The following is a 26,581-nucleotide window of genomic DNA, read 5'->3' as shown; positions in this document are numbered from 1 at the left end:
TCAATCTCAGAGAACGGGAATTGGATCATGAGTTCCAACTGCGTAAATTGGAAACTGAAGCAAATAAAGAAGTTCGTTTGAAAGAGCTTGAAGTGAGCAGCTCGACTGCCCCGTGGGGTTCCTCTACCTTTGATATGAGCAAGTGCATTCGTTTGATACCACCCTTTTCCGAAAATGATGTGGACATGTATTTTGTCCTATTTGAGAGAGTGGCTATATCATTACAATGGCCAAAGCAATTTTGGCCGTTATTATTGCAGTGCGTATTTACGGGGAAAGCTCAAGAGGTTTATGCTTCACTTCCGTCTGACGTCAGTTTGAATTATGACTCAGTGAAATCAGCTGTTCTCAAAGCATATGAACTTGTGCCGGAAGCGTATAGGCAAAAGTTCCGCGGTCTTGTTAAGGATGAAGGTCGGAGTTATGTAGAATTTGCCCATGACAAGGAGGTCCTCTTTGATCGTTGGTGTTTAGCACTGGGCGTGGAAAATTTCAGTCAGTTACGTGATTTAATTCTGCTGGAAGAATTTAAGAACTGTCTAACTAAGCAGATTGTAACGTATATAAATGAACATAAGGTTGTTGAAATTTCCAAGGCGGCTGTATTGGCGGATGAGTATGTTTTGACTCATAAAAATGTATTTGACAGGCAGCCTTATGTGCCGCTGCGTAGTGCCCCGCCTCCTGCGAAGCCCAACGTTGAGGTGGAACATCGCTTTGAAAGTGGAGTTGGTAGGAGGCCAGTTTGCGCTCATTGCAATAAGCGTGGTCATATTATGGCCAACTGTTTTTTGCTCAACAAGAAGCCTTTGTCAGCTACAGCGGCCACGCCAGCTAAGCCACCCCCAGTTTTAGTTTCCTGCGAGGCGGGGAACGTAGAGCTGGGAATTTATGCACCTTTTCTCATGACTGGGAGTGTCTCCATAGCGGGCGGACAAAGAGTACCTGTAACAATCTTGAGGGACACGGCAGCATCTAGATCCATTATTCTTGATAGTGTTCTGCCGTTAAATGATGAGACCTTTCTAAATTCATATGAGTTGGTGCAAGGTCTTGGAATGAATTTCTTACGCATCCCTCTTCATCGCATCTGTTTGACTTCGAAGTTGGTTTCTGGTGAGGTGGTGGTGGCCGCAAGTCCAGTTTTCCCAATAAAAGGGATTGATTTTCTTCTGGGAAACGATTTGGCAGGGGGTAAAATTTTGATTAATCCGGAAGTTACAACAGTTCCAGTGATATCAGATGCCCCAGATGAGTTGCAGAGAAAATATCCAAAGGTGTTTCCCGTGTGTGCGGTTACTCGAGCTATGGCCCGGGAAAACATGGAACTGGACATCGGTGATGTGATCAACCTGGAGGAACGCAGCTTATCAGATGACCCTTTGAATGGGGAAAGCAACTTGGATTCTGCAGGTACGTCGGTGCCTTCTACACCTGTGGCACCTTCACATGATGTGGACCAGGGGGAGGCTCTTTACGACAACATGTCGAGGGGAAATCTTATTCTGGAACAAAGTCGTGATCCCTCTCTTGTCCCTTTGTTCAACCGTGTTGTGTCAAATGATGAAATTGAGAAAATGCACGAGGGATATTTTTGTGTAGATGGCCTGTTGGTGCGTAAATGGACACCATCACAGGCCACTGCAGAGGATGACTGGCGGGCAGTTAATCAAATTGTGGTACCACAGAAATTTCGTCTTGCCATTTTAAATCTTGCTCATGACAATCCTATGGCTGGTCACATGGGGGTGACCAAAACATATGACCGCATTTTGCGGCAATTTTTTTGGCCGGGATTAAAAAAAGATGTGAGGAAATATTGTAAAACCATAACCGAAAATCCTACCTTCTTCCACTGATACATTTCCTGTAAACATCAGACTGCCGTGACCCTTGGTCAGCACCAGGCCAAAGCTAACGGGTAAAGACAGGGACAAAGGTAAACTTTATACTGAATAAACAACTGGTAGATTCCACTGATGCTATTGAAGAACACAAGCCACAAAAAGAACATTCATTTCAGCACATCTTTCCCATTTGTATATATTGAAGTATATGGAAATTGTTGAAACAAACAAAAGAAAATAAGAGTATTGAATCCAACATATATACAGCATGAAAAAACGAAAAGATGAACTGTGTTATACCTGAAAGGCGTTTCAGCAATGTCTGTGTAGAAGTAGTTGTTGGTGAGGTACATTGGTCTTTTCTGTTGAATAAAAAAACACATCTGATCATGCAATATTCAAAACAGAAATTGTAATCAAATTGCCCATAGCATGTTTAGAACATGATACATGTCAATAAATCAGAATAACATCAAAACATTATTACAGGAATTCAATTCAAACTCTCACACTTATATAGATTCATCACACACAGTGATACGTCAACCAGTTAGTTCTGTTAGCTTTGAAAATTATCAGAATATTATAATATTGCAAAGGATCAATAGAAAAGCATGTAAGTGAAGTTATAACAAAAGGTTTTCACGTTTAACTCAATATAGTTCTGCTTTTATTTTTCCTGGGTGGCAGCTCTAAGAATCTGAGGTTTGAAATCTATACATTTTATTTTAAGGTTCTCTTATGGGGAAGGCTCTGCTCAAAGAAGTCGGCTTTTCAAAGTGTGGAAGTTGCGCAGTAGAAAAAGGCGAGGACAAGAAACAGGGATAAAAGCAACATTGTTAAACCAGTCTTGACAGACAATGCTGGAAGCATCTCAGCTGGGATACATAAAAAAGGACTGTGGACTGCTGCTCAGTTGCAGACTGTTCTCCTTTCAGACAAACAAAACTTAGCATAAACCTGACAAGCAATGATTAAAACAGAAGCAGGCTTGATGAAGAACTGATTCCAGATACATACAGTGAACATACATTTCTGTGTTAAAAATCCTTTCTTATTTATGTGATTTAATATTTAATTTTAAGATAAACTGAATTGTGGGTTAACTTATTAACGTAAACCGAACCTGTCTATTAATCTTCCAGTTTATGAAGATTTCCCTGAGCACAGTCAGCAGTCAGAATAATATCACTACTACTTCCTGCCTGTGAGACGCCCAGTTTTTAGCTCCAGTTTTTACATGAACCGAGTTACAACAACAGTTCTGGTAAAAACAGTCACTGTGGGTGAGCAGGAGTTATTAATATAACACATTTTAATCGACTACAGTCAACTCTAAGCAGGATGGAATAAGAAGCTTTTGTTGTACAGAACTTTCTCACCCCTTTATCCACAGAAGCTCTGATGTTCAGGGTCATGCTGCCTGTCTCTCCTTTCACCATAGGTGTCCTCAGCTGTAAGAATAAAAATACAAAATTAGACTAGATAGAAGTGAACAATACCAAAGCACAACATTTGCATCCACGTGAACAATTACTAAGCAAATATCTGTCTGCCCTACAATCAGTACGGCAGACAGATTACAATAATAGTGCAAAAAGATTCTTCACATAACTAAATCAGGTCCACAGACTCAATCTATTGAGTCTTTACTGTTGAATACATTCAGATTTAAATTGCAGCCATTTTAGTCTTAATCCTGTGTGTGTTTACCATCTCCTCTGTGTCCTCCCACTCCACCTCTGACAGATCCACACTGTTGTAGTTTGGCTTTGGCTTTAGCTTCTTACCGTCTTTATACTGTAGGACAGAGGAGCACCGTTACTGTGTATCTGAGCTGGGGTCCCTGCTAAAATATTCAAAGGGCTGGCCAGACTTCACTCACCCAGGACAAAAAATCAGAGTCAATAACAAAATAAACTGCCTGACATGGGCAAAGGAACCTAATCTATGGCACCAGTTGATTTTGTAAAGATTTATTTATAGAAGAATTGATATAAAAAAGTGATAGACCAAACACAAATTACTCTAATTTTGTGCTAACTATATATGTGTACGTATATGTTATTGGGTTATGTTAATGTGTGGTCTTTGAGTTCAGAGCATACAGAGAATGTTCAGAGCATTCCTTTTCATTTCCTTCTGTATAATTTTTTCTACTTTTTTGTTAAATTCTTTGTGCATCCTTCAACTTTTCCCTTCTTAAATATTGTGTTACTGAATAACTTACTGTTCTATATTTTCCATCAAAATTGATCTAGTGAATAATATACAAGCATACTTTTGTTTCCATTGTCTACACGTTAATATAATCACTTTAAATCCCTCTAACATTTGGATAAACACGCCTCATTTATCGAGTGTTGGAGTTTGTTGTCATGATTATCCTTTGTCAGCATAAAGTAAAAAAAAGGTAGTAATGTTCTGCTTTTAGAAAAAAAAATAAACTAAAATATTATGTCTGACCTGTTCTGATCTTTGGCCACTAATTGAAGAGGATTTTAAGGATGACTTAAAGTCTGTTCTGTTGCTAAGCAGTCAGTGACAGTGACTGCCAGTTTCTTACATCTTTCTATTGCTGAACATTAAGTTTGGATTTAGTTTGATGCTCAGCAGCTCTGCTTTATCCATCACTGCGGCAGAAAAGAAAGTATTCAGAAGCTGTACTCACCAGAGGTCGGAGGTCAGGATGAGCCAGGATGTAACCATTGTTGTTGAGGAGGAAGGCGTAGCCATGTGGCCCCAGCTGATAAAACACAAAATACTGCTGTCAGCTTTATTCACAAGTGTGTGAATTAAAGTTTTGAAAAGCTGGAGAAGTGAAGAACACTCGGCCTCACTATGTATCTCGGCGCCAGCTTCATCACCTCCATGAGGGGAACATCAGTGCCAACCACACCCAGCAGGATGCCATGCGACAGCTGAAGACAGGCAGCATCATGAAGGCAGAGTTTACACACAACCTCTCTTAACGTCATGTTTCAGTGATTCAGTTATTCCTTTCTCTGGTAATGTCACTGTTTAAATGTCTTCTGTTAATATATGAATATTTTCCACTATGAAAACTATTAACTAGATCTAAGCTGATTTTTTGTTTCGGATTTGTTTCTATTTTGGGTCGGACGTTGGTATAAATTCTCAATCATGTTTGAATGTGTGCAAAGCAATAACTTGAACATTTTTTAAGAATTTGTAATATTATATTTCTTATTTATTGTATTCACTGATTGGTTTTACACCTACTTTACATGATTACTATTGTGGGTAATGTCCACATATTGTTTTTCATAACTTTTATGTTTTTTTTATGTTGAAAATGAAAAAAAATGTACTTCAGCCATGTATGATAAACTTCACTTATCAATTGTTCAGAGAGTTGTTCCATTATAATTTAGACATAAATGTGGATTAAATATTGTATCTGAACAAATAAATATATATCTGACTTTCAGAGAATATCATAGGGCGAATTGTTGAACTGACTGTTTCCTTCTTCTTGCTGAAAACTGGCATGGCCACTGAAGTCATCAGCAGCAGACTCTGAGCTTTGGTGTAGAAAAGCTAAAAGACAAAGAACATGGTTCCTCATTAATTCAATTCAGTTTATATATGTACATATTCAAAACAAGGCATTTACAAAAAAATATAATTTTAGACAGCAGAAAACTGATTGACCAGATGGCATTATGAAGCTGAATTTCTTTGTGTAAAATAAAGGACATTTTAAATGCATGTTGACAACACTGCCAATGTCAGCCAGTAGTGTGAAGAATGTCAGATTATGTCCCTGTTTTCTGCAGTTCTTTTCAGCTGAAGTTTGTGCTGCGCAAGTTTACCCTAACCGAATGCTTTGAATCCAGATTGTGGGAACTTTACTAGCAGACAGTAACTAATAACATAATAAGCATGTTGATAAAATATTTGGCTCCTACCATAATGGAAGAAATTAACTATGAGCACAAAGTTTGCAATAGTATCAAATATTTGGCCAGAGCTGAAAAAAAGAACTTAAAGAAATAAATATGCCAGAAACGGTCAACTTTCATCTCACAGTAAAAAGGTTGTATTATTCTTTTTATTTATTTATTTTTTATTATTTTATTTTATTTTTTACCTCCTTTGTGTTGGGAAGCTGCCAGAGTGGGTTGCATGGCCAACAGGTTCATGGGAGAATGAGTCCAAATACAGTTTAAGGAAAAGACAGATGGACATGAAGATACAGACATGAAGAAAATGAAAATGAAGATGATGAGCAATGTGCATCATGTTCGGGGAAAGGACACTCAAGTGATTGTGCTGCAATGTGGACGGGTCATCTTACCACTGTGTCCATGTAGGCTTCTGTCCAGATGATGTCATGGTCGTGGTTGATAACCATTGGTCGACTGAGCACATGCAGATACTCCATGACATTCTCCTGAACGTCAGCCAGAGTTGAGATGTGTGTGTAGTAACCTGACGAAACCACAAGATCATAGTCTTTATGACTGTGCCCATTCAGAGCAATAGCCACACACACACACACACACGCACACACACGCACACACACACACACACACACACACCCACACACACACACACACACACACACACATACTGGACTGACCCTTGTTGTTGCAAGCGATCCACTTGGTTGCTTGAGCAAATGTCATCTCTCTACCAATCAGGTAGGTGAACACTCGAACCTAAACAGAGAATCATGTTAATGGAAAGGCGTGTTATATACAATGTTGACAAATTATTAAATGTTGTACTGAAGATGTTTTCAATTGGTAGAAAGAATCATGCTCACATAAAAAGTACAGTTCAGTATTGCGAGAGAAGCCAGATGAGAGGGTTTAGGGAAAACACCTCATCCATAAAAATCCAGGTCAGTGATCTTTTCTAAATGCAAACAATGTTTATGCTCTGTTGGACGAGTTGGAAACCATCAGTGAGCCTTTTATTGTCACAAACGTAGAACTTTATGAACATACAATAAATATGTTCCTATTTTGCACATTGTTTACTTGAAGTTGGATGCATTTTATGTGATAGATCAACATAAAGTTGTGAATAATTGTAAAGTAGGAAAGAAAATACATCACTTAACTTTTTTTTTTTACAAATAGAAATCTGAAAATCCATTCACTGATGTTCTGAAAAGGTAAAACATGAGTAATTTCAGACACCATGCTGAAACAGAACTTTAGCCCCAGCATTAAAAAAAACACCATACAGAGAGGAAAGTCAAGGGCAAATATAGAACCTGCCATGCCTGACCCTTGAAATGACCTTTTATTGGATCTGATTTAATATTAATATGGGTTAACTGGATGAGCTTGGACAGTGGTGACACTGATTCCATGTACATATCAAAACAGATTTTGGAATGAATAAAGGAGACGGCCATCAGGTTTATGGAATGGTCCTGACCTCAAAACTGGTAAGATGTGCAGACAATTCTGTTTAGAAATGTAGTTAGCCTAGTTTGGCAGAGGCAGCAGAGGAAGTGAATGAAGTCATTCAGTCTGTGTTGGCCACGCTTCCAAATAATGAGGAATTAAATCAGAGCAAGAGTCTTTAAGATATTTTAGATGATGATGCAAAGATGTTGTTCAACTCAGCATGTGTCTCTTTGCAGGGGGTGGTGAGGGGGTTGTTTACAGCATTTAAATTTTCATCAATTTCCGGTAAGCTTCATAACATAGCTTCCATCATAATCAAGCTGGCGCAATACATAGGTCATAGCCAAACATTAGCGATTGGTAAAATCTGATTCAGCCCTTTAAAACTTCAACAGAGTTCATGCCTCCAGCATGCAATAGTTTCTCAATAGCCAAAGGTCCAGTAAAGAGTAGAACAAGAGGCTGTCTTTTACCAGGCTAATGAACAACAGTCTCTAGGGGAAGATGGAAACCTTGATGCTAAAATCATATTGGTAAGAACATTATTGAACTCCTTCTTATTCCTCACCCTGCGCTCTGGCCAGTTAAATTCTTCAAAGACAGATTCAAAGTCCTCCATGGCTCCATCTGTGATTAGCATGATGGCCTGGTTACACATGCTGCCCTGACCATTCATCCTCGCCTGTAGACAAACATACAGATGGGAAAAAAAGATGATGATCAGTAAAACTCCTTTCCAGATTCAAGGCATTCTTTTCTGAATGATTATTGAAAAACAGCAAAACAGCAAAACTGACTTCCAACCCATCAAGCCAAAAATAAACAAACCTCATTTAGGATCTTAAAAGACTCCTTCATGGCATTCTTTATTTTTGCTTCTCCTTTAACATGCAACTCCTCCACCAGCAGCTTAAAGTGCTGAAAGAGAAATGGCAAACTCTATTACACCAGATGTAACACTTACAGAATTCTGGCCACATGGTAGAAACTGTACAAAAACAGCTGTGATGGTAAAACACACATTTGTCACTTCTGTTCTAACAAGGAAAGATACTTGTGCTCTTCTGTTTTATTCAAGAGACTGAATAAAACAGTGATGAAGACATTTTGTATGATAATCTTTATACTATTACAGTATTACCTTGTTTGCACTGAGAAGCACCATGGAGCGCTGCTATTCTGATGCTATTTTATGGCCACAAAATCAATTCCAACACTAGTTGGTATCAACCTGGGTTAAAAAGATACATCCAACGTGGCATCATATGAGTGTGACAACAATTGTGATGCACTACAATGCCTTGAGCTTGTTGCAGTTTGGGTTAGCTATATACAAGTCACTTTTACAACAGAAATAGACTAACTAGCATACAGAACTGACCTGTACCTTAACTCTCTGTGGAAATGAGGCATAAGAGGCTACTAACCACAGTAATAGGCTTCCAGAAAAAGGAGTGAGTGGGTTCTCTTCAGATATTCCAGTTTCTTCCTACAGTCTATATATAGACATGCTAGCTCAATTTGTCTCTCTAAGTGCCCAAATAACTGATGGTTTCTGTAAGTCTGGATGTTTGTCCCTTGTGTCTCTGAGTTGCCCTTAGATGGACTGTTGAGGTATCTAGGATGTAACCCACCTTTCACCTAATTACCACTGAGAATGCCCCATCCCCTGAAGGTCAAATTACACTCTAACCTAGTGAATTAGCATAGTGTAGTGGCATTAGAAGCAGGCCATGAAATTGATGTTAGAAGTTGTGTGTGTGTGTTAAATGTCAGCTGAGATGCATGCTCAGCTCTTTAATCTCTCTAAAGAAGATGATAATTATCTTACCTCCCTGTTGTCCAAGTCAGCCTGCACCAATGTTCCTCTGAAACATGGCTCCACATAGCGAACATAGTCAGTGTACTACAGAGAGGCAGACAAAAGAAAAAGTACATTCAGAAAGCACACGAGGCTCCGGCTCCTGCTGAGGCTTTATAGCATATGTACCACTTCTGACTCACTCCTGTTATGATGTGCACATGTGAAAGAGCACATTAGGTCCCTTTGAATTGATATCTGGAATTTGCAGGATTCTGTTGTATCAGGACAAATCGTGTTTCTTTTTTTTGTGACAGAGCAGTCTTATGTCTTAAAGGATCAGTTGATTGTGTGGAAACTTCATTTCAATGCTCTATATGGTCAGAAAAAAATAGCCATATTAACTTTGAGTGTCAAGGATCCAGTATTTTGAGGTGAGACAAATGTCTGGATGTAATGTTATGGTTTTTATATCACAATTGTGGTGATTTTGTAACAATGGTGTACGTATGAGGTATACATGTGTGGGACTTGTGGTGCTCCTATGATATAATTTTTTAGTATGTCCAAAAATTACATTTTGCTAACCTGGTTTGTTTAGTGATCAAATTATGTATGCAAACTGACAATATGTGAACAGTTATTTTACTATGATCTCACGTTTCCAACACTTCTGCAATAAAAGTCTGATACACAATAGTGGTATGGTGGTATAAGCACAAAATTGAAGGATCAATTTGTCCCACCCCTTCTAACTAACAAAGTATCAATAATAGAGACACAAATTCAAATTTTATTTGGTGTTGGTTCACTCCTTTGTCAGATCATCCTTTTAAAACAACAGACTTAAGGTCTTTCTTAAGTAATGATTTCAACACAGGTATTTCATAATGATCAGTAATGTCAAACAGATCACCCTTCCTACAGTCAATAACTTGTTCAATAGTAGGGTCTGCCACAAAATTTTCAAAATAAACTTTGTCATGTTTAGGGCTGAAACGATTCCTCGAATGATTCGAGTACCTCGATTACTAAAATTCCTCGAGGAAAATTTACCTGCCTCGAAGCTTCGTTAATTTATGTTTTATTAGTTAGCGCACCGTGTTCCGGCCAGGACTTCATTTGCGTTGCGCGGAGCTCTCACTTCCGCCTCTGAGTTGTTGACAAAAGCTAAGTCTCAGCGGCATAAAGTCCAATCTTCAAGATTGGCCCATGGGGATTTTATTGATTGATGATAATGCCCGACTTTTTATCGTTTTTGGGGAACCAATAAGCATCCTTAAAATGACTGGGGGAATGCCTGGAGTACGGCAGCATTTCTCCTCCGGGGCTGCTGGTTGAAAGCGAACGGCGGGAAGAGCGCTGAGGTGAGCGGATAGACTGAACAGGGCGGGCGGCTGAGTAGCTGATGCTTACCGTGTAAATGTAGCTTTACCGACGAACCGCACAATAAATTTCATATCCCGGTCTGAAGAAACGGGTGGCGGAGCGCATCGTACATGGCTGGTAGATGAGTTTCTGAGTGTGACCAGTGAAGGTGTCGTAAATATCCCGTATTGCTTCCCCCCGTGTTCGTCCCCCGGTATAACGGTTCGTCAGTCCGCTGGTCTATTTCCTCCCCTCCACCCATCTTACGTTCGTTCATTCGCCCTCTCCTCCCACTCCAGGCGGCATTTCCCGTATTTTCAAACCCAAAGCGTGAACAGGTTAGGTGGCAAGGTGAGTTTAATTAATCTATTAAACTCACTGAAGATGAATACATAAACTAAAAGCTGGATTGTAGACATTTTTTATAAGCACATTTGTGAGCCTGCCTCTTTGTTATTAAATTCAATATAATTTCAGATTTTTCTATAACTTTTCTTCTGGTTAACTTAGAAAGTGAGCTATTATTGTTACAGGTTAGTTTTCTAAACTACAAAAAAGCAACTGTTAGGGATGCTCAAATATGAAAAATTGGACTGACATTGATATCTGATAGTAACACCGGTATTATGCCAGATTTACCAATATTTCATTTTACTTTTTTTTTTATCCGATTACTCGATTAATCGTAAGAATAATCGCTAGATTACTCGATTACTAAAATATTCGTTTACAACACCCCTAGTCATGTTCAACAAAAATATCCTGGACAAGCCCCCACTTATGAACTGTGGGGGTGTAACACTTATGTTACCCCCTAGACAAACAAGGTGTAACATAAATAAAGAAAATAAATGTAACTGAGTAAGCGCATCTAATCAATCACTTGCAAAGTAGCAGTGTGTTTGTGAATAAGGAGACTTGTTAAAAATGCATCTCACAGCAATGACATTGACAAAATCATTCTCTCCTAGTGTGTCCAGGATGGTGTTAATGGTGTGTTTGGCTATGGTCATCTTTAATCCCTTCATGCTGCCACTGATATCCACCATGATGATAATATCCTTGGGAGATGTAGCTGCCTGGATGTACCTGTGAAACAGTGGAGCAAAAGACACATTTAGATCAATATCAGGACCCTAGTGTTAATTATTTAAGTAAAAATGTATTCTCACATTATTTTTTCATAACACATTTTCATAGATCTAGCAGTGTCTGGGGTCTCAGGTGAAAACTCGCTTTGTGGAGAAATGTTCAGGGACATACAGTTCTCTGGTATTATTTAGAGCGCATGAACAGTCACATATGGTGCCATGTCGGCTGCAGTGACCTGGCTGAGGAAACAGCTTAACGTCTTTTAGAGAGGATCACAGGTCCAGGTCGCCGTTCAGTTTATTCACTTAAGGGAACCAGGTCTGACCAGAACTCTACAGAGCAGAGTTATTCCTGCTTGCTAAAAAACAATTAACTAAAAAAATATACGCCATGCAATACAGTGATCTTACGGAGCCCCCCAGGGGACATGGGGAACTTTTTTTCTTTTGCGTTCCCTCGCAAAACTTTTGCGTTCCCTCGCAAAAGGTTTTGCGTTCCCTCGCAATACTTTTGCGTTCCCTCGCAAAAGGTTTTGCGTTCCCTCGCAAAACTTTTGCGTTCCCTCGCAATAATCTACTGATCAGTTCATGCGGCATAATTTATATTATAAGCCTATTTTAGGGTGGAAGCCGTACTTTCTGCTTTAATACAAGCTTATAAGGTTTTTCCATGGACTATTGAGTTATTATCGCGGGGTAATAAGTCATCTGATTGTGTCTCTGTTGTGTTCGTGTCTGAATGGTTTAAAGGGCTGCTTTCTGTGCCGTTCCATCTAAGCTTTAACAGACATAAACATGCAGTAAATAAATCGATTTTCAATCAGTTTTTTGCAGCAAAGCGTTAATAATAATAAACACGTTTTCACTGAGGCTCTATAAGAGCAATATGAATGAAATAAGTAATTATTGATATGACAGGAGCAGCGGCTTTGACACCTGGTGGTGGGCGTGTCGATGTGGGAGTGACTGTCATGAAGTATGAATGGGAAGGTGACGCTGCTGGCTCGGTGTGTATGAGGCAGCGGGTGAGCTGGGGGGTCAGTCCTCGCAAAGTTTGGAGCATAATAAAAATTTAAAAAATCGATAATTGTGACAGAACTCAATAGTCCATGGAAAAACCTTATAAGCTTGTATTAAAGCAAAAAGTACGGCTTCCACCGTAAAAAAGGCTTATAGTATCAATTATGCCGCATGAACTGATCAGTAGATTATTGCGAGGGAACGCAAAACCTTTTGCGAGGGAACGCAAAAGGTTTTGCGAGGGAACGCAAAAGGTTTTGCGAGGGAGCGCAAAAGTATTGCGAGGGAACGCAAAAGTTTTGCGAGGGAACGCAAAAGAAAAAAAATTCCCCATGTCCCCTGGGGGGCTCCGTATGATCTGGTGTTAAACATTGAAAGAACAATAAATTCCCATGACTTTATTATTCTGCATGGGCAGTTTATTTATCTCATGAGTAAGCAGAAAAAGACCATGTCTAGTAAAAAAGAAGTCGAAAGAGTAAAGTAACTAATGTGGAGTCAGTGAATCAGAGAATCTATTAGAGCACATCATTCTATTGACTCATGTCAATAGAATGATGTGCTCTATTACATCAGTCTATTGATGTAATAGACTGATGTAATAGTCTATTACATCAGATTTTGGCCATTGAGTGGCTTGAGAATCACTCAATGGCCAAAATTCATTCTCAACATTTACTTCAGAGACAACAGGTCACAAAAAATAATAAGAGATTCAAAACATATGAAAATACACATCTAATGTTGACTTCAGTGTGCTCTGAGAACTGGACAGAACTCACCAATTTCTGTTTCTGCTGTCAAAAGCTACCACACCGTTGTTGTCAGGAGTCCATTTAATACCTGAAAGAGGAAGTTTACAGTCACGAAGGTTGTCACAATTAAAAAACAATAATCTGATACCAATACTAAGAAAATTACCTGAGACTCATATCACTCAAAACTGCTGCAAAATGAGATTAAAATATGACCACTTACAAGGTAAAAATATTTCAACTTCCTTAATTAGGGCAAAACCAATAAGGAAGGTACAGTTCTACCTTAATTAATATATTTTCTAATTAAGAAAACATATGACTTAAATGTATAATTTATTTTCTGTTTTTGTTAAATAGTCAACAAGATAACCGTATAAATAAGTGCTAGCTATTAAGCTAATTGTCTTATTAATGTGTTCATGAGCGCTTCCATTTTCCTTTCAATTTGACATTGATACAAATAGGTATTACTACTCAGGGAAACAGTGGATTATTTTATATGACATGGCAAGTTTTTAAACCAAACATAGATTTGGTGCATATAAAGCATGTTTTTTGAAGAGCAAACATGTATCTGTGTTTTTAGAAATTTTGGTAAACATTTTCCTAATTTTTCTGCTCTATTTGCCAGGTTCACTTCAATGCCGTTACAACTTAAGTTTAAACTAAAGAATAATAGAGGGGGGCACACTGGTTTCTTAAGTTGCATCACTATTTAGTAGCTCATGAAAATGTTTCTGCGTTAATTTGTTCTAGAATGGAGTGGAGATTTGAATGATAAGAACGGAGCATTGCATGATTAGAATGAAGAGTTGTGTGTTTGACAATTTGCATCTGAGAAATGGATCTCAATCGGAGAACTCAAACATGACTGGGCTGGCTGTGACCATGAAACTAATAATTGCATTAATAACATAACAATAACATGTCATCAGGGAGGTTTACTACTTCACTGTTACAGATACATTTTTAAGTTGCTCTCAATCATTAGTGTTGTAGTGTCTGCCTGTAGCATTCACTCATCTCATATGTGGCATCCTTCAGAATTTAGTTTGTTTCCTATCTATATGAAAGTACCTCTAACAAAGCTTTTGTTGACATTATCATCTAAAACAGCTTCCTCTATGTCTTGGCATCTTCCTAACATCCACACACCTTAGGGAAGACTTTGGTAAACCAACCAGTTTCTCCTTCATATCTCAAGATGAAATTAAAACGTAGAAGAAATTAAACATTCCTTTACATGTTCTCAGTGCTTAGAGTGTGCACTCCTTCCAATGTTAATTAAAAACTCTTTTTTTTAACTGATTAAGTATGAAATACTTAAAAGTTCTTAGAAGTCCTAATTCTTCTTTGTTTTTTTCACATTATTCTAGTTTTATTCTATGTACTGTTTTATGCTTGTCGTGATTGTTGTGAAGCACTTTGGTCAAATGCTGATGCTTTAAAATGTGCTAAAAAAATACATTTGTAAAACTTTTAAAGAGACATATGTTTCAGAAAGAGCTTCTTTGAACCTGATGTTATTACATCAGGTTCCCACATCAAAAACAGGCACAAACAAACATAGAAGAAATTTATTAAAATAAATTTTCAGTTTATTATACTTAAAAACAGGAACATGAGAAAGGTCAAGATAAACTTACCAGGGTAGATTCTAAAAAAGCCATAGGAACTGCCAAAGTACTGCCAAGTAAGTGTGGGATCTCTCAGAAAGTTGTTAATGTAGACATCATTCAAAGCCTCAGAGTTGTAGATGGCATTAAGCAATTTGGGATCTGCTTGGGAAAATGACAAAATTATGAGAAAGATTTGGGCAATTTTACTTCCACAAGCAGTTGTGTGATGTGAACCTCCTCACAACCTTTGTTGTAGACATTGGTGGGAACCTGGATGGTGCTCTGTTGCGTATTCACAGGCAGGTTGTTAAAATGTTCGTTTTCTTCAAGCGGAAAATCTCCGCCCAGCTCCACATAGTTCCCATCTTCATCCATCGTGTTGATCATCATGGAGTTGTAATAATCAAACTGAGAGACAGTAAAAGGGAATTAAACTCTTCAATATCAATCATTGCTGCATGTCAGTGCTGTCTGTCTGTTCTCTGAAAACAGAATCAGCAAAAAACTGGGACAGCAAATGAAAAGGACTCAATGTGGACCTTAAATCAAAAATTCAGAAATGCTCTGTATGTTTAACATTTTCTCATTTCTATATATATATTTCTTTAAATGAAAACAGGATAAAATATGTGATCTGACATCAGTGGGAGGAGCTGTACTCTGGCAGAGTTGTAGACAGTGTCTTTGGTGTAGATACATAAAAATGTCTTTCCTCCTACAGAGTTCTGTTATTGCTTCTTTTAATCACACTTCAATATTACCTATCATCAAACAGACAAAGATAACATTATGCTCACAAACAAGATGTTGCTAGTGTGATGGTCTAGGGTAGCTATGGTGCTATACATAGCACGTCCTTGTCAGAACTGATGGAAAAGAAAAGTATATTTTGGATTTGGAGATGTCTAGTGAACCTCTGAACTTAATTCTGTGCCATGACTTTAAACTCTCCAAACATTCTTTAAAACCTTCCACATTGGCAGATATAAAACAGTTTCTTGAAGAAGAGAAGACCTGTGCTACTCCAAAGAGATAGAAAAACTTGATGTCAGTCATTGCAAACACTGAATGGCAGGTGTTAAAGGTAAAGGTGGGACAACCAGTTCATAGGTTTATGGGCCGATTAGTTCTTCATGTTGGGCCAAATTAGAGTAACATTACATTGAAAGTCAGATGGGTAACTTCAGAAAAGATAAATATCTGCCCAAAGAACACAAAGGGCATCGTGAATCTTTAGTTCTTCTATATTCATGACATGCATGTCTTTAAACATTTTATTTATTTATTTATTTATTTATTTTTTGCTATTTTCGTTTTTGTAGCAACCAGCAGAAATTAGTTATGTTAATGGATTCATATAGGATTTTTTTTTTAGCAAAGATTTCTTGCATTGGTGTTGACCCAGTTTCCTCACAGCGAGCTAAAGTTGATGTAATCTAATTTCAGGTGTCAGCTGAAGTCGTAAAGCTCCTGCGTGTTGCTGCCCCAACTCCAAACCAGCCTGCTGTTACCTCCAGTTCACTCACAGTCAGCATTATCCGTTATCTAACAGTGCAAGCCAATTATACCTCTAACAAATTAGATAGACACACACTCACACACGCTAATATTTATGTACACACACACACACGCACACACACACACACACACACACACACACACACACACACACACACACACACACACACACACACACACACACACACACACTTGTCACTTTTCCCATTTAAATGGCACCACATTTTAAAGGAAAATGCATTCGTGGGTTGAGCAGTAAATAGGTTTTTGTTTACATGAAAAATTTGCCAAGTTGAGTCTATCAATGAAAAACAGTTTTTGGTGTGGGCAGTGGTGTGTGGAACAGCATCTCCCTCGCTTGAAAATCAAGGATTTTAGATAAATAGACAGACTGACAAGCAGACAGACAGATCTGTGTGATAACAAAGAGGAGGATCCACTGACCTGCAGTGAACTGTTGTATTCATGGTACAGGTCAGCATCTTCTGCAGACTCTGCTAACCTCTAGCAAGAAATAGACCAGACACAATAAGATTAAATTAAAACTAGAGATTGGACGAACAATGTGTAGAACCTCTGTGTACAGTGACTAGAACAAAAGAATTGGTTTTGCACCAATGCTGGTTTCTTTGTAGTTTGTTCTGGTCTTACCTGGAGAACACCGTTTCACTTCCAACACTCCAGTGGTCTGGAATTGTTTCCAAGGGACAAACCACCTTCATTTTCTATCTCCTAACAGTTACTTTGATTTGTTCATACAGCTGAAGTGACTTGAATCAGCATGACAATCAGTGAGACCCTTAACCAATTCTAAACCTTTTGAGTAGCCTGAAACAATCTGCTTATAACAACGACCATAACCCAGATCTTGTAACGTAAAGCCTGTCCGCAAATAGATGCATTAACTCTTGTGTTTACATTGGTCTGTCAGACCAAAACTTTGTTTTTCATATGATGGTTTTAAACTACATGAAATTATCTTTCTTTAGACATAAGACTAACAAACTAAAATATTACACTCACAGAGATTAAAGGGTAAATGTTAAAAATAATATTAATTGTATTATTTAATTCTTCACGGCCTTGTGCTTATTAGGAATTCATCAGATAGTCAGAAACTCTGTGAGAAAGCTGTTCCACTTTATGTGATTTCTATCTGCTGTACCTTCAAAATCAAAGAAGGATCCTGGAAAGAGTTCAGCTCCATCTCATTAAACACCTGACCTCATTTAGCTTCCTTGCAGCAAACCAATCTAATCGGCCAATCAGAAATCAGAACCATGACAGTGCAGGATACTACCTAAAAATCAGACTCTCAACATGAAGAAGCAGATCGACATCCTGTTCTGCATCCACAAAGCACAAATAAAACCTAAAAAAAGAGGAGGAAGTTCCAACCTAAAAGCATATAGAGCTGCTCTGCTCACCATCAATGAAGGCAAGCTCTGATTATTTAATCTGCAATTATTTTCTTAAGAATATTTCAATATGGGCAAAAAATATTGTTCTTATACAGGTCACTGAAAGCATTAATGATCTACTCTGTTAGAACAGAGAAGGATTATTCCATTAAATATATTTAAGACAAAAACAAGCAAGAAAGAAGGCAAATTCTGCTTTTAAATGATTTAAAACAGTGATACAGTGTTTCCATTACATAGAGAGGCAAAAATAATTAATATGTCGAACTTATAAATGATGGTAATAAACAAACAAACCAAAAAACTAGGCAGTCTCATTGAATACTTTGTTCTGTACAAAGTTGAATGTGCTGACAACAGCAGGTGAAATTGATTGTCAATCAGTGTTGCTTCCTAAGTGGACAGTTTGATTTCACAGAAGTTTGATTTACTTGTGTTGTTTAAGTATTCCTTTTAATTTTTTCAGCAGTGTGTATAAAAAAAAAAAATTCCCCTCTCACCCTCCGCGGGTGGTCTCTTTCATCCTCTGAGCTCGGGTCCTCTACCAGAGGCCTGGGAGCTTGAGGGTTCTGCGCAGTATCTTGGCTGTGCCTAGAACTGCACATTTCTGGACTGAGATGTCTGATGTTGTTCCTGGGATCTGTTTGAGCCACTGCTCCAGTTTGGGGGTGACTGCCCCGAGGGCCCCGATGACCACAGGCACCACTGTGGTCTTCACCTTCCAGGCCTTCTCCAGTTCCTCTCTGAGGCCCTGGTATTTCTCCAGTTTCTCATGCTCCTTTTTCCTGATGTTGTGGTCACTTGGTATTGCTACATCCACCACAACGGCTTTCCTCTGTTCTTTATCCACCACCACAATGTCTGGTTGGTTCGACATTACCATCTTGTCTGTCTGGATCTGGAAGTCCCACAGGATCTTAGCTCGGTCATTCTCCACCACCTTTGGGGGTGTTCCCCATTTTGACCTCGGGGCTTCCAGTCCATATTCTGCACAGATGTTCCTGTACACTATGCCCGCCACTTGGTTATGTCGTTCCATGTACGCTTTCCCTGCCAGCATCTTGCACCCTGCTGTTATGTGCTGGACTGTCTCAGAGGCCTCCTTGCACAACCTACACCTTGGGTCTTGTCTGGTGTGGTAGATCTGAGCTTCTATTGCTCTGGTGTTTAGGGCCTGTTCCTGGGCGGCCAGGATGAGGGCCTCCGTGCTGTCCTTGAGTCCAGCTTTCTCCAGCCATTGGTAGGATTTCCTGATATCAGCCACTTCAGTTATTTGTCGGTGGTACATCCCATGTAGGGGCTTGTCTTCCCATGATGGTTCCTCCAGCACCTCGTCCTCTGTTCCCCATTGCCTGAGACATTCGCTGAGCACATCGTCCGTTGAGGCTTTGTCCTTGATGTATTTATGGATCTTAGATGTTTCATCCTGGACAGTGGCTCTCACACTCACTAGTCCTCTGCCTCCTTCCTTACGGCTCGTGTACAGTCTCAGGGTGCTGGATTTGGGGTGGAACCCTCCATGCATGGTTAGTAGCTTCCGAGTCTTAACATCCGTGGCCTTCATCTCTTCCATTGGCCAGCTAATTATTCCGGCAGGGTATCTGATTACTGGTAAGGCATAGCTGTTTATTGCACGGATCTTGTTCTTGCCATTGAGCTGGCTTCTCAGGACTTGCCTTATTCGTTGGAGGTATTTGGCTGTGGCTCCTTTCCTTGTGACCTCATCGAGGTTGCCATTTGCTTGTGGTATTCCCAGGTACTTGTAGCTGTGCTCTATGTCTGCTATCGTTCCCTCTGGGAGTGAGACCCCTTCTGTGCGGACGACCTTCCCTCTCTTTGTAACCATCCGGCCACACTTCTCTAGTCCGAATGACATCCCAATGTCAGTGCTGTAGATCCTGGTGGTGTGGATCAGTGAGTCGATGTCTCGCTCGCTCTTGGCGTACAGCTTGATGTCATCCATGTAGAGGAGGTGACTGATTGTGGCCCCATTCTTAAGTCGGTATCCGTAGCCAGTCTTGTTGATGATTTGGCTGAGGGGGTTCAGGCCTATGCAGAACAGCAGTGGGGACAGAGCATCTCCTTGGTATATGCCATATTTGGAAATAGTAATATATATATATATATATATATATATATATATATATATATATATATATATATATATATATATATATATATAACTTTTCTTTGGCCCAGCATTCAGCTAAATTTTAGTACCTTGTTCTGCCTTTCACAAGAAGAACTTGGTCTTACTAGCACTGTGTTTAAACATGCTCTATTATAACCTAGGAGGGGTTTTTGTTTTACCTTTACAGACTTCATCTTACTTCCCAACATTCGTTCAATTTCCTCAGAGTAGTCCCTCAGTAAATCATCTCCATTCAGCTCCGTAATCTTGATAATGGATTCTACATCCTTTAGTTTCTGAAAAGAAAAGCATATCTGGTGTCAGTTTGAGCAAAAACAACAGCAGATAAGTTCAAAATATGTTATGTTTGGTGTCAAATTATCCACCTTCAAGTGTACCGTAATCTCACTCCCTGGAGTATTTGTAAGAGACCCAACAAGTAATCCCAAATATCTCTGGTTCAAACCATAAGGAAAATATGCTCTTATAAGTTTTTTTTTTTATTTCTCACTCCAGACAGTGATTAAATAGTAAGAGATGAAAAAACTTCAAGTGGATTAGGTTGTTGTATGTCAGAAGAAATGCAGTTTGGTTATTTACCCTTGACTAAGTTAATCGCTAATTCCAATTAGCCTTTGAAGCACACAGAAGGTAAATAAATTAGCAGTGCAAACTTCCACTGTCTACAAAACTCTCCATTGTCTCTGTCTCCATTTGTTCAGAAATATTAGGTTTGTGGTTTTTGTGCTTTTATCAATTTTGTAGCTTCTAAAACCCACAAATCAGTGATTTAATTGAACATCTTTTTGTGGGTTTTACACCAACCCACAACTGCACTGCACAGATACAAGTAATGGAAAATACATGATTCTCCTGGTTCTCTCACTGCTTTCTAATATAAAAATAATGCCACTTATTAAATTCACTTAACTTCTATCAGAAATCAGAGTTATGTAAGGATATGTAGAGTTAAAATGATCAACACTTTGCACCTCTTTGTGAAACATATCTGAGCAATCTTGCTTTCAATTTACAATTTTGTTAATTTGTCAACACTGAACACTTACAAGAATGCTATGGACAGCAATGTTTACATTAAGTAAACATTTAATTTATCATAAATACATAAACAGAAGATTATGTAACCTTTCAAATAAAATAACCATGTTTACAAAAAACAATAACAGTGTAAACAGTGACATGAAGAAAATGCTGAACAATCATGCTTGGATTCACATAAACATTAGCTCATACGTTGCAGAGGTCTACTTCTCTTAAGTCTATTGCTTTAAATGCAAAATCAATTTACTCAAGTAAGTTCATAATATTATTCAAGTAAAATTAAAAAGTGCAGTGCAGTAAAACTACTCCTATAAGTACACTTTGTCTTCAAAAAGTTCATCAAGTAAATGTAACCAGAACTACCCACCTTTGAACAACAACAAAACTAGTAGCCTAAGCTTGTTAACAAGCTTAATGTGACACATTGCTTTGGATTAACAAACCCAGCTACACATTACCTTTATTATTGTACTTTTATTACTTGTCCCCACGTACCTTAACTTCTTGCTGTGACACTTAAATTTACCCACTGAGACCAACAATTTTTCTGTTCTGTTCTATTCTATTCTATTCTATTCTATTCTCTCTCTCTCTCTCTCTCTCTCTCTCCCCCTTTATATATATATATATATATATATATATATATATATATATATATATATATATATATATATATATATATATATATATATATATAAAATGCATTTTGTTATTTTTTGCCACAGGATTTCATTTATATACGTTGGTTCTGATTCCCTCAAGCTGATTCTCGGTGTTATTCAAAAAGGATGTTTGTCTAAGTGTGAGCAAATGAAGCAAATTTAGTGACACATCAAATCATATCCATCTGTGAAATTTGTGCATCTGTTAAGGCGGTTTTGTTTTACCTTCTGAAGGAGCAGAGAGCCAGAGAATTTGGTTGAAAAGACTCGGAGCTGAACAGAGAACACCGATGCCCACTGCTGCACCCTGGATAGAAGGCAGACATGCAGTCAGAAGGATGCATCACTATGCAACAGAATCTGGATCATGTCTACTACATCACTGTGATTTATGACCCTCATGTTTGTAATTCAGCTTTATCTGGAGCCAATTACAACTTCATGGAGTTTCTTTTTATATTGGCCTTTACTAGAGATGTGCCGATCAGGTTTTTTCCTGCCGATACTGATACCGATCACCCATGAGGGCCGATCACCGATACCGATCACATAATTATTATTTATTTATTTTTTATCATAAACCCTACCAGTTACATTATGTGGAAAAAGGAACCATGAATTCACCTTAATTTATACAAAAACTTGTTTTTAATAACTTTTTCCAAGAAGAAAACTAAACAAAACAGGCATTGTGCAAATTGTACTGCTATCAATAATACCATCTTTAACAGACTGATAACATATGAAGGCTCTGAAGAGGCTAAATAATACAAAGAGCCAAAATAAAACCTCTCAACATTGCCAAGAAGTTCAAGTATAAAACTTAACATTCAAAGGCAAAAACAGGTTCCATTACAATAAACAATCCAGATTTACAGAATGAAAACTTCCTGATAGCATGGCGGCTAGCTGATTACTGCTAGCTCTGATTGGCTGTTTCAGACTGAGCAGAGTAATTATGCAGAACAGGGAGGAGATCGATTATTTTTTCAGAGATTATCTGTCTCATGTTAGGACAGCGAAAGTTTTAATACATATGTAAAATGTATTTTTTTTTAAGTTAGATGCTGCAGCTTTAAGCAGAGGTTCGGTGTGAGAGTCACTACCAGATGGAGCAGAAGCGAAGCTCCATCTGTGAAATATTACTACCTGTAGCGTAGCAGCGGTTCAACAGCGAGAGCAGAACCAGCGTCTTACATCGCAGCTCGAAGACTTAAATAATTTTCCAGGTTATTTGTTTAGCTTTCTGACCGTCATGCTAATCCGGGTGAGTGTTTGTAGCTGTGCGCTGCTTTACCTGCTATCTGATCGCTCCGTAAGTCTTTTTTACTGCAGTGAGCCTCGATGTAGCCAAACTCCGTCAAGTATGGCACTGTTTTTATACCATATTAGATTCGTTGTGTTGATGCATTTTGACCTGCTTCACCCCACGTGCTTTAATTTTCCGCCGCTGTTCTGTCAGATCAGCATACGTTGTCAGATAGTCATACTTAGCTCAGACATGTATACGCAGTCATTACCATATGATTTTATTTAATCAGCAACATAGAATCATAACGTAGAACATCATACACTTTGTTATTAACAGCTGTATGGCATCCTGACTTAGCGGTTAAGTAGGTTAATGAGTTTTACACGGGCATGTGTTGTAGTTGACTGCAGTTGCAGTCAGACCTGCTTTAAATACACGTTGAAACCACGACAATGCATGTATATTTATATAGATATCATATTATATGATATTATAAACAATTTAACGACTTATTTTCGTCATAACTTGTTGCGTATGCTGAACTGACAACTCTACTGACGGTCGGGCTTCTTAATGCGCATACGCGGGCATGCGTACTAACTGCATGTATGGTATCCTGACAGCGTATGGCTATCTGATAGAACAACGGCTCTAACCAACTGAGACTTGAGTCCTCCCGTTCAAGGCATAGAGCCGTTAAAAAAAAAAAATCGGATTGTTCCTGAATACCACATACACTCCATGGCCGAGTGAAATTAATGCTACATGAACGTTAGCAGGCTGAGTTTATACTTACAAACAAGCTAAAGGGCTGCAGTTGAAAGATAGGAAATTATTAATCTGATCTCTTAACATGGACAAAAACATTAAAGGCTCTCAAGTAAAAGGCATGGGAGTTTTAGCTAATGGTGGACCCATGAGCCCATGCTAACATTAGCATATTAGCCTGCAAGGATCATGCATCATCTTTTACAAGAAAAATAAACCTGTAACCACATATAAGAGTTGTAAAGGCATAAATGACACATGAAAACATACTAAGGAGGAATAACTCACCTTTAAAGATGCTCAGTTTCTTCTAATGTGCAAGTCCACAAACATTCTGGAAGCTTCCCGCACTTTACTGCGCATGCGTACTGCTGAGCTGAAGCATTTGCTCCAGTAACAAAAATATTCAAATCCAGTTTACTCAGAATAACTTAGTCTTGTACCTTTCCCAGGTCAAACATGTACATTACTCACATTATTTGAGTTGAATTAACAATTTAGTGAGATTTAAGTAAAGCATACAAACCTAATTTAAGTAAGAATAGGTATTGCATTTTAGAGTGCAGAAATTAGTCATTTCATATTGTTGCGTTGCCTTAACCTGATCCAAAGTTTATGACAAGAGCAGTTATTTTTACCCGTCTTAAAATTTAATGGGAAAGACTTTAATTGCATTACATCATTAAATTCTTCCTGCAGTTGCTGACAAGGTTTTTGTCTCACTGGTATTTTTGACTGTTCAAATTTAGTGGTGATTTCTTTGAGGTTGAAATGCCTCTGTGCCATCACCTTAGTCTGGACTCCTTCCACAGATTCAGAGTCAGCAGAATTACCATTAGACAGAAGAAACTTGTTTGCCAAGAAACTTTTAAACTTTCATGGTTTAAAAGTTTCATCATGTCCAAGAGAAGTTAATTAAATCACTTGGTGGAAAACCCTTTACTGTATGGTGCTCTATTTTGTGTGACTGAGAAGAGAAAGTTATCATCCATAAGAAACAATACAAGGTGGAACTTACGTCTCTGGTGGGATCTTCATTTGAGCATCAGCCAGAATCCACAAGCAGAAACATCCCAGAATCCTCAGTAGGCTCCTTATTCCCAACGTTCCTGTTTCCATCCTGCTTTCCCAAAGTTAATCCCAGTTCATATGTCTCAGGGAATTCAGATTTAAAGTTCAATCAGGAGTTTGAAGAGAATGGTTTCCTCATGCTTCCAGCAGGCAGAGAGTGCCAAGATTTTTGCTGATGGACTTTTGACCCTTTTTGGCTTCCGTACTGTCTTGGTAAAGGTGTTCTTTAGGTGGCATCTCCTGTCAGCTCTGATCCTTGTCAGGGAAAAAGGCAAGCCCTTGAAGATCTCAGAGCCATCTGCAATGAACTGAATGGAAAAGGAAATGTCAGGACCTAGCACAGACTGCAGAGAAACACATCAATTTTATCTGTTTGGATCCTTCAGTTTTTTTTTTGTTTTTTTTTTGTCACACTCGCAGTGGTTTCTGCTCCTCTCCACGGCAGCCAAATTTGCTGCACAATCCATTTGGATTAAAAACTCTGCTTCCATATGTAACAGACAGGCAGACAGAGGGAGAGAGAGAGAAAAGTAGGAGGGGAGAAAGGATTGATGAAGGGGATTGGATGAAGGCTCTGTTTTATCTAAGAGGATTAAAGCGATTGCTGGAGACAACCTTTCTAGCAACCAATCAGAGCCACCGAAGGGGAGCAGCAGCACAGTGCCCTAACACACTGACACACTCTTGCAATTAGCCGATTATGGATTATGATCACAAACACCTTTAGACTTCCTGGACTAACGAAGTTGTTGAATGAATGTTGGAAGTCGAACATTCTGATGTTTAGGTTTATATCGTTCTGTCGTTTGAGAAGTAAAACATAAAGATCCCACAGAAATGCAGCTTCTGCCATAATTCTATTAGCCTGAAGTGTTAATGTATGAAAAAAGTCCTCAACACAAACCAAATGTGATACATATTTACTGTATTATCTCATCTTGGTGTTTGTTTTTGTGTTTTTCATAATGCTTTATTATTATTCTACCTATGAAAAACTAAAATACGGGAACAATACTTTTTGCATACAGTTCAAATCTTTAAATGATGGTATATTTGTAACAATCTACTGGCCTCCAAAGTACATTAGAAATATATCTCTAAAGACGTCTCTGTCCTGTTGTATATTGTCTGGATAGATTTTGGCTGTACAACCCAACAGTTCATGAATTGACTGGCTTTTCACTTTTACGTCTTTTATTTGGAGCAGAGCAGACACTAACTATTGGCCTATTGCTCCCAAGACAGCAAAAGCAGTTACAGTCTGATCAAGATTATACACAAGCAGACATGAGGAAAAACAAGTAAAAGAGGACAAAAATATTACAACTGAAAAGCCTGGAGTGCAAAACCTCAACCTGGAGACCACGTCCAAAATTTATCTGGACAAAAATGTGCTTACTGGAAAACCAAAACACACATTGTAAAAGAAAGCAGAGAACAAGACAGTCCAGTTTACATGTGAAGGGAGGTAAAGAATCCTTCACAGCAATATCTCACTATCCTGTCCTTCTGTTTTTGATGGTGTTGACAAAATGACTACATGACCTCCTTTGCATGTCATCAAGTGCTGGAGAAGCCTGTTAATCCCCTATTTATTCAAGTCAAGCTTGTGGCAGTAAGGAAACACCTGAAACATGCAGGGCGGTGGCTCCTGAGTACCAGAATTGAGAGAAACTGAACTAGAGGCTAAAGATCCAAAAGAAAAACTTAACTAAAGGAGACAATTAAACAGACAAACATGAGAGGCATGAGAAAGAAGACATGCGGAACCAAGACATGCGGAACCAAGACGTCTTGGTTCCGCA

At 38.6% G+C, this 26,581-nt stretch overlaps 1 protein-coding gene across 1 annotated transcript in view; it reads right to left on the bottom strand.

Annotated features, from left to right (window-relative positions):
* The window catches only part of LOC106925571 (voltage-dependent calcium channel subunit alpha-2/delta-4-like), a 60,330-nt gene extending 35,476 nt beyond the window's left edge, over positions 1-24,854 (bottom strand). Inside the window, exons 1-21 of the mRNA XM_088006597.1 lie at positions 24,724-24,854; positions 21,911-21,992; positions 20,141-20,257; positions 16,854-16,913; positions 15,137-15,299; positions 14,919-15,050; positions 13,297-13,357; positions 11,342-11,492; positions 9,066-9,140; positions 8,063-8,152; positions 7,803-7,916; positions 6,454-6,532; positions 6,169-6,302; positions 5,962-5,979; positions 5,331-5,408; positions 4,688-4,768; positions 4,519-4,593; positions 3,561-3,647; positions 3,230-3,301; positions 2,148-2,209; positions 1,847-1,914 (exon numbers count right to left, since the gene is read on the bottom strand). Coding sequence (XP_087862723.1) covers positions 1,847-1,914; positions 2,148-2,209; positions 3,230-3,301; positions 3,561-3,647; positions 4,519-4,593; positions 4,688-4,768; positions 5,331-5,408; positions 5,962-5,979; positions 6,169-6,302; positions 6,454-6,532; positions 7,803-7,916; positions 8,063-8,152; positions 9,066-9,140; positions 11,342-11,492; positions 13,297-13,357; positions 14,919-15,050; positions 15,137-15,299; positions 16,854-16,913; positions 20,141-20,257; positions 21,911-21,992; positions 24,724-24,824 — 1,900 coding nt within the window. The 5' untranslated portion in view covers positions 24,825-24,854. The remainder of the gene's footprint in view (positions 1-1,846; positions 1,915-2,147; positions 2,210-3,229; positions 3,302-3,560; positions 3,648-4,518; positions 4,594-4,687; positions 4,769-5,330; positions 5,409-5,961; positions 5,980-6,168; positions 6,303-6,453; positions 6,533-7,802; positions 7,917-8,062; positions 8,153-9,065; positions 9,141-11,341; positions 11,493-13,296; positions 13,358-14,918; positions 15,051-15,136; positions 15,300-16,853; positions 16,914-20,140; positions 20,258-21,910; positions 21,993-24,723) is intronic.
* Positions 24,855-26,581: the final 1,727 nt, after the last annotated feature.

This window comes from Poecilia mexicana, unplaced genomic scaffold, assembly GCF_051168715.1.
Source record: "Poecilia mexicana isolate PSO_F unplaced genomic scaffold, ASM5116871v1 scaffold_6, whole genome shotgun sequence".
NCBI lineage: Eukaryota > Metazoa > Chordata > Actinopteri > Cyprinodontiformes > Poeciliidae > Poecilia > Poecilia mexicana.
The sequence above is the reverse complement of the archived record's forward strand: the minus strand, read 5'-3'. Positions and strand labels throughout refer to the sequence as shown.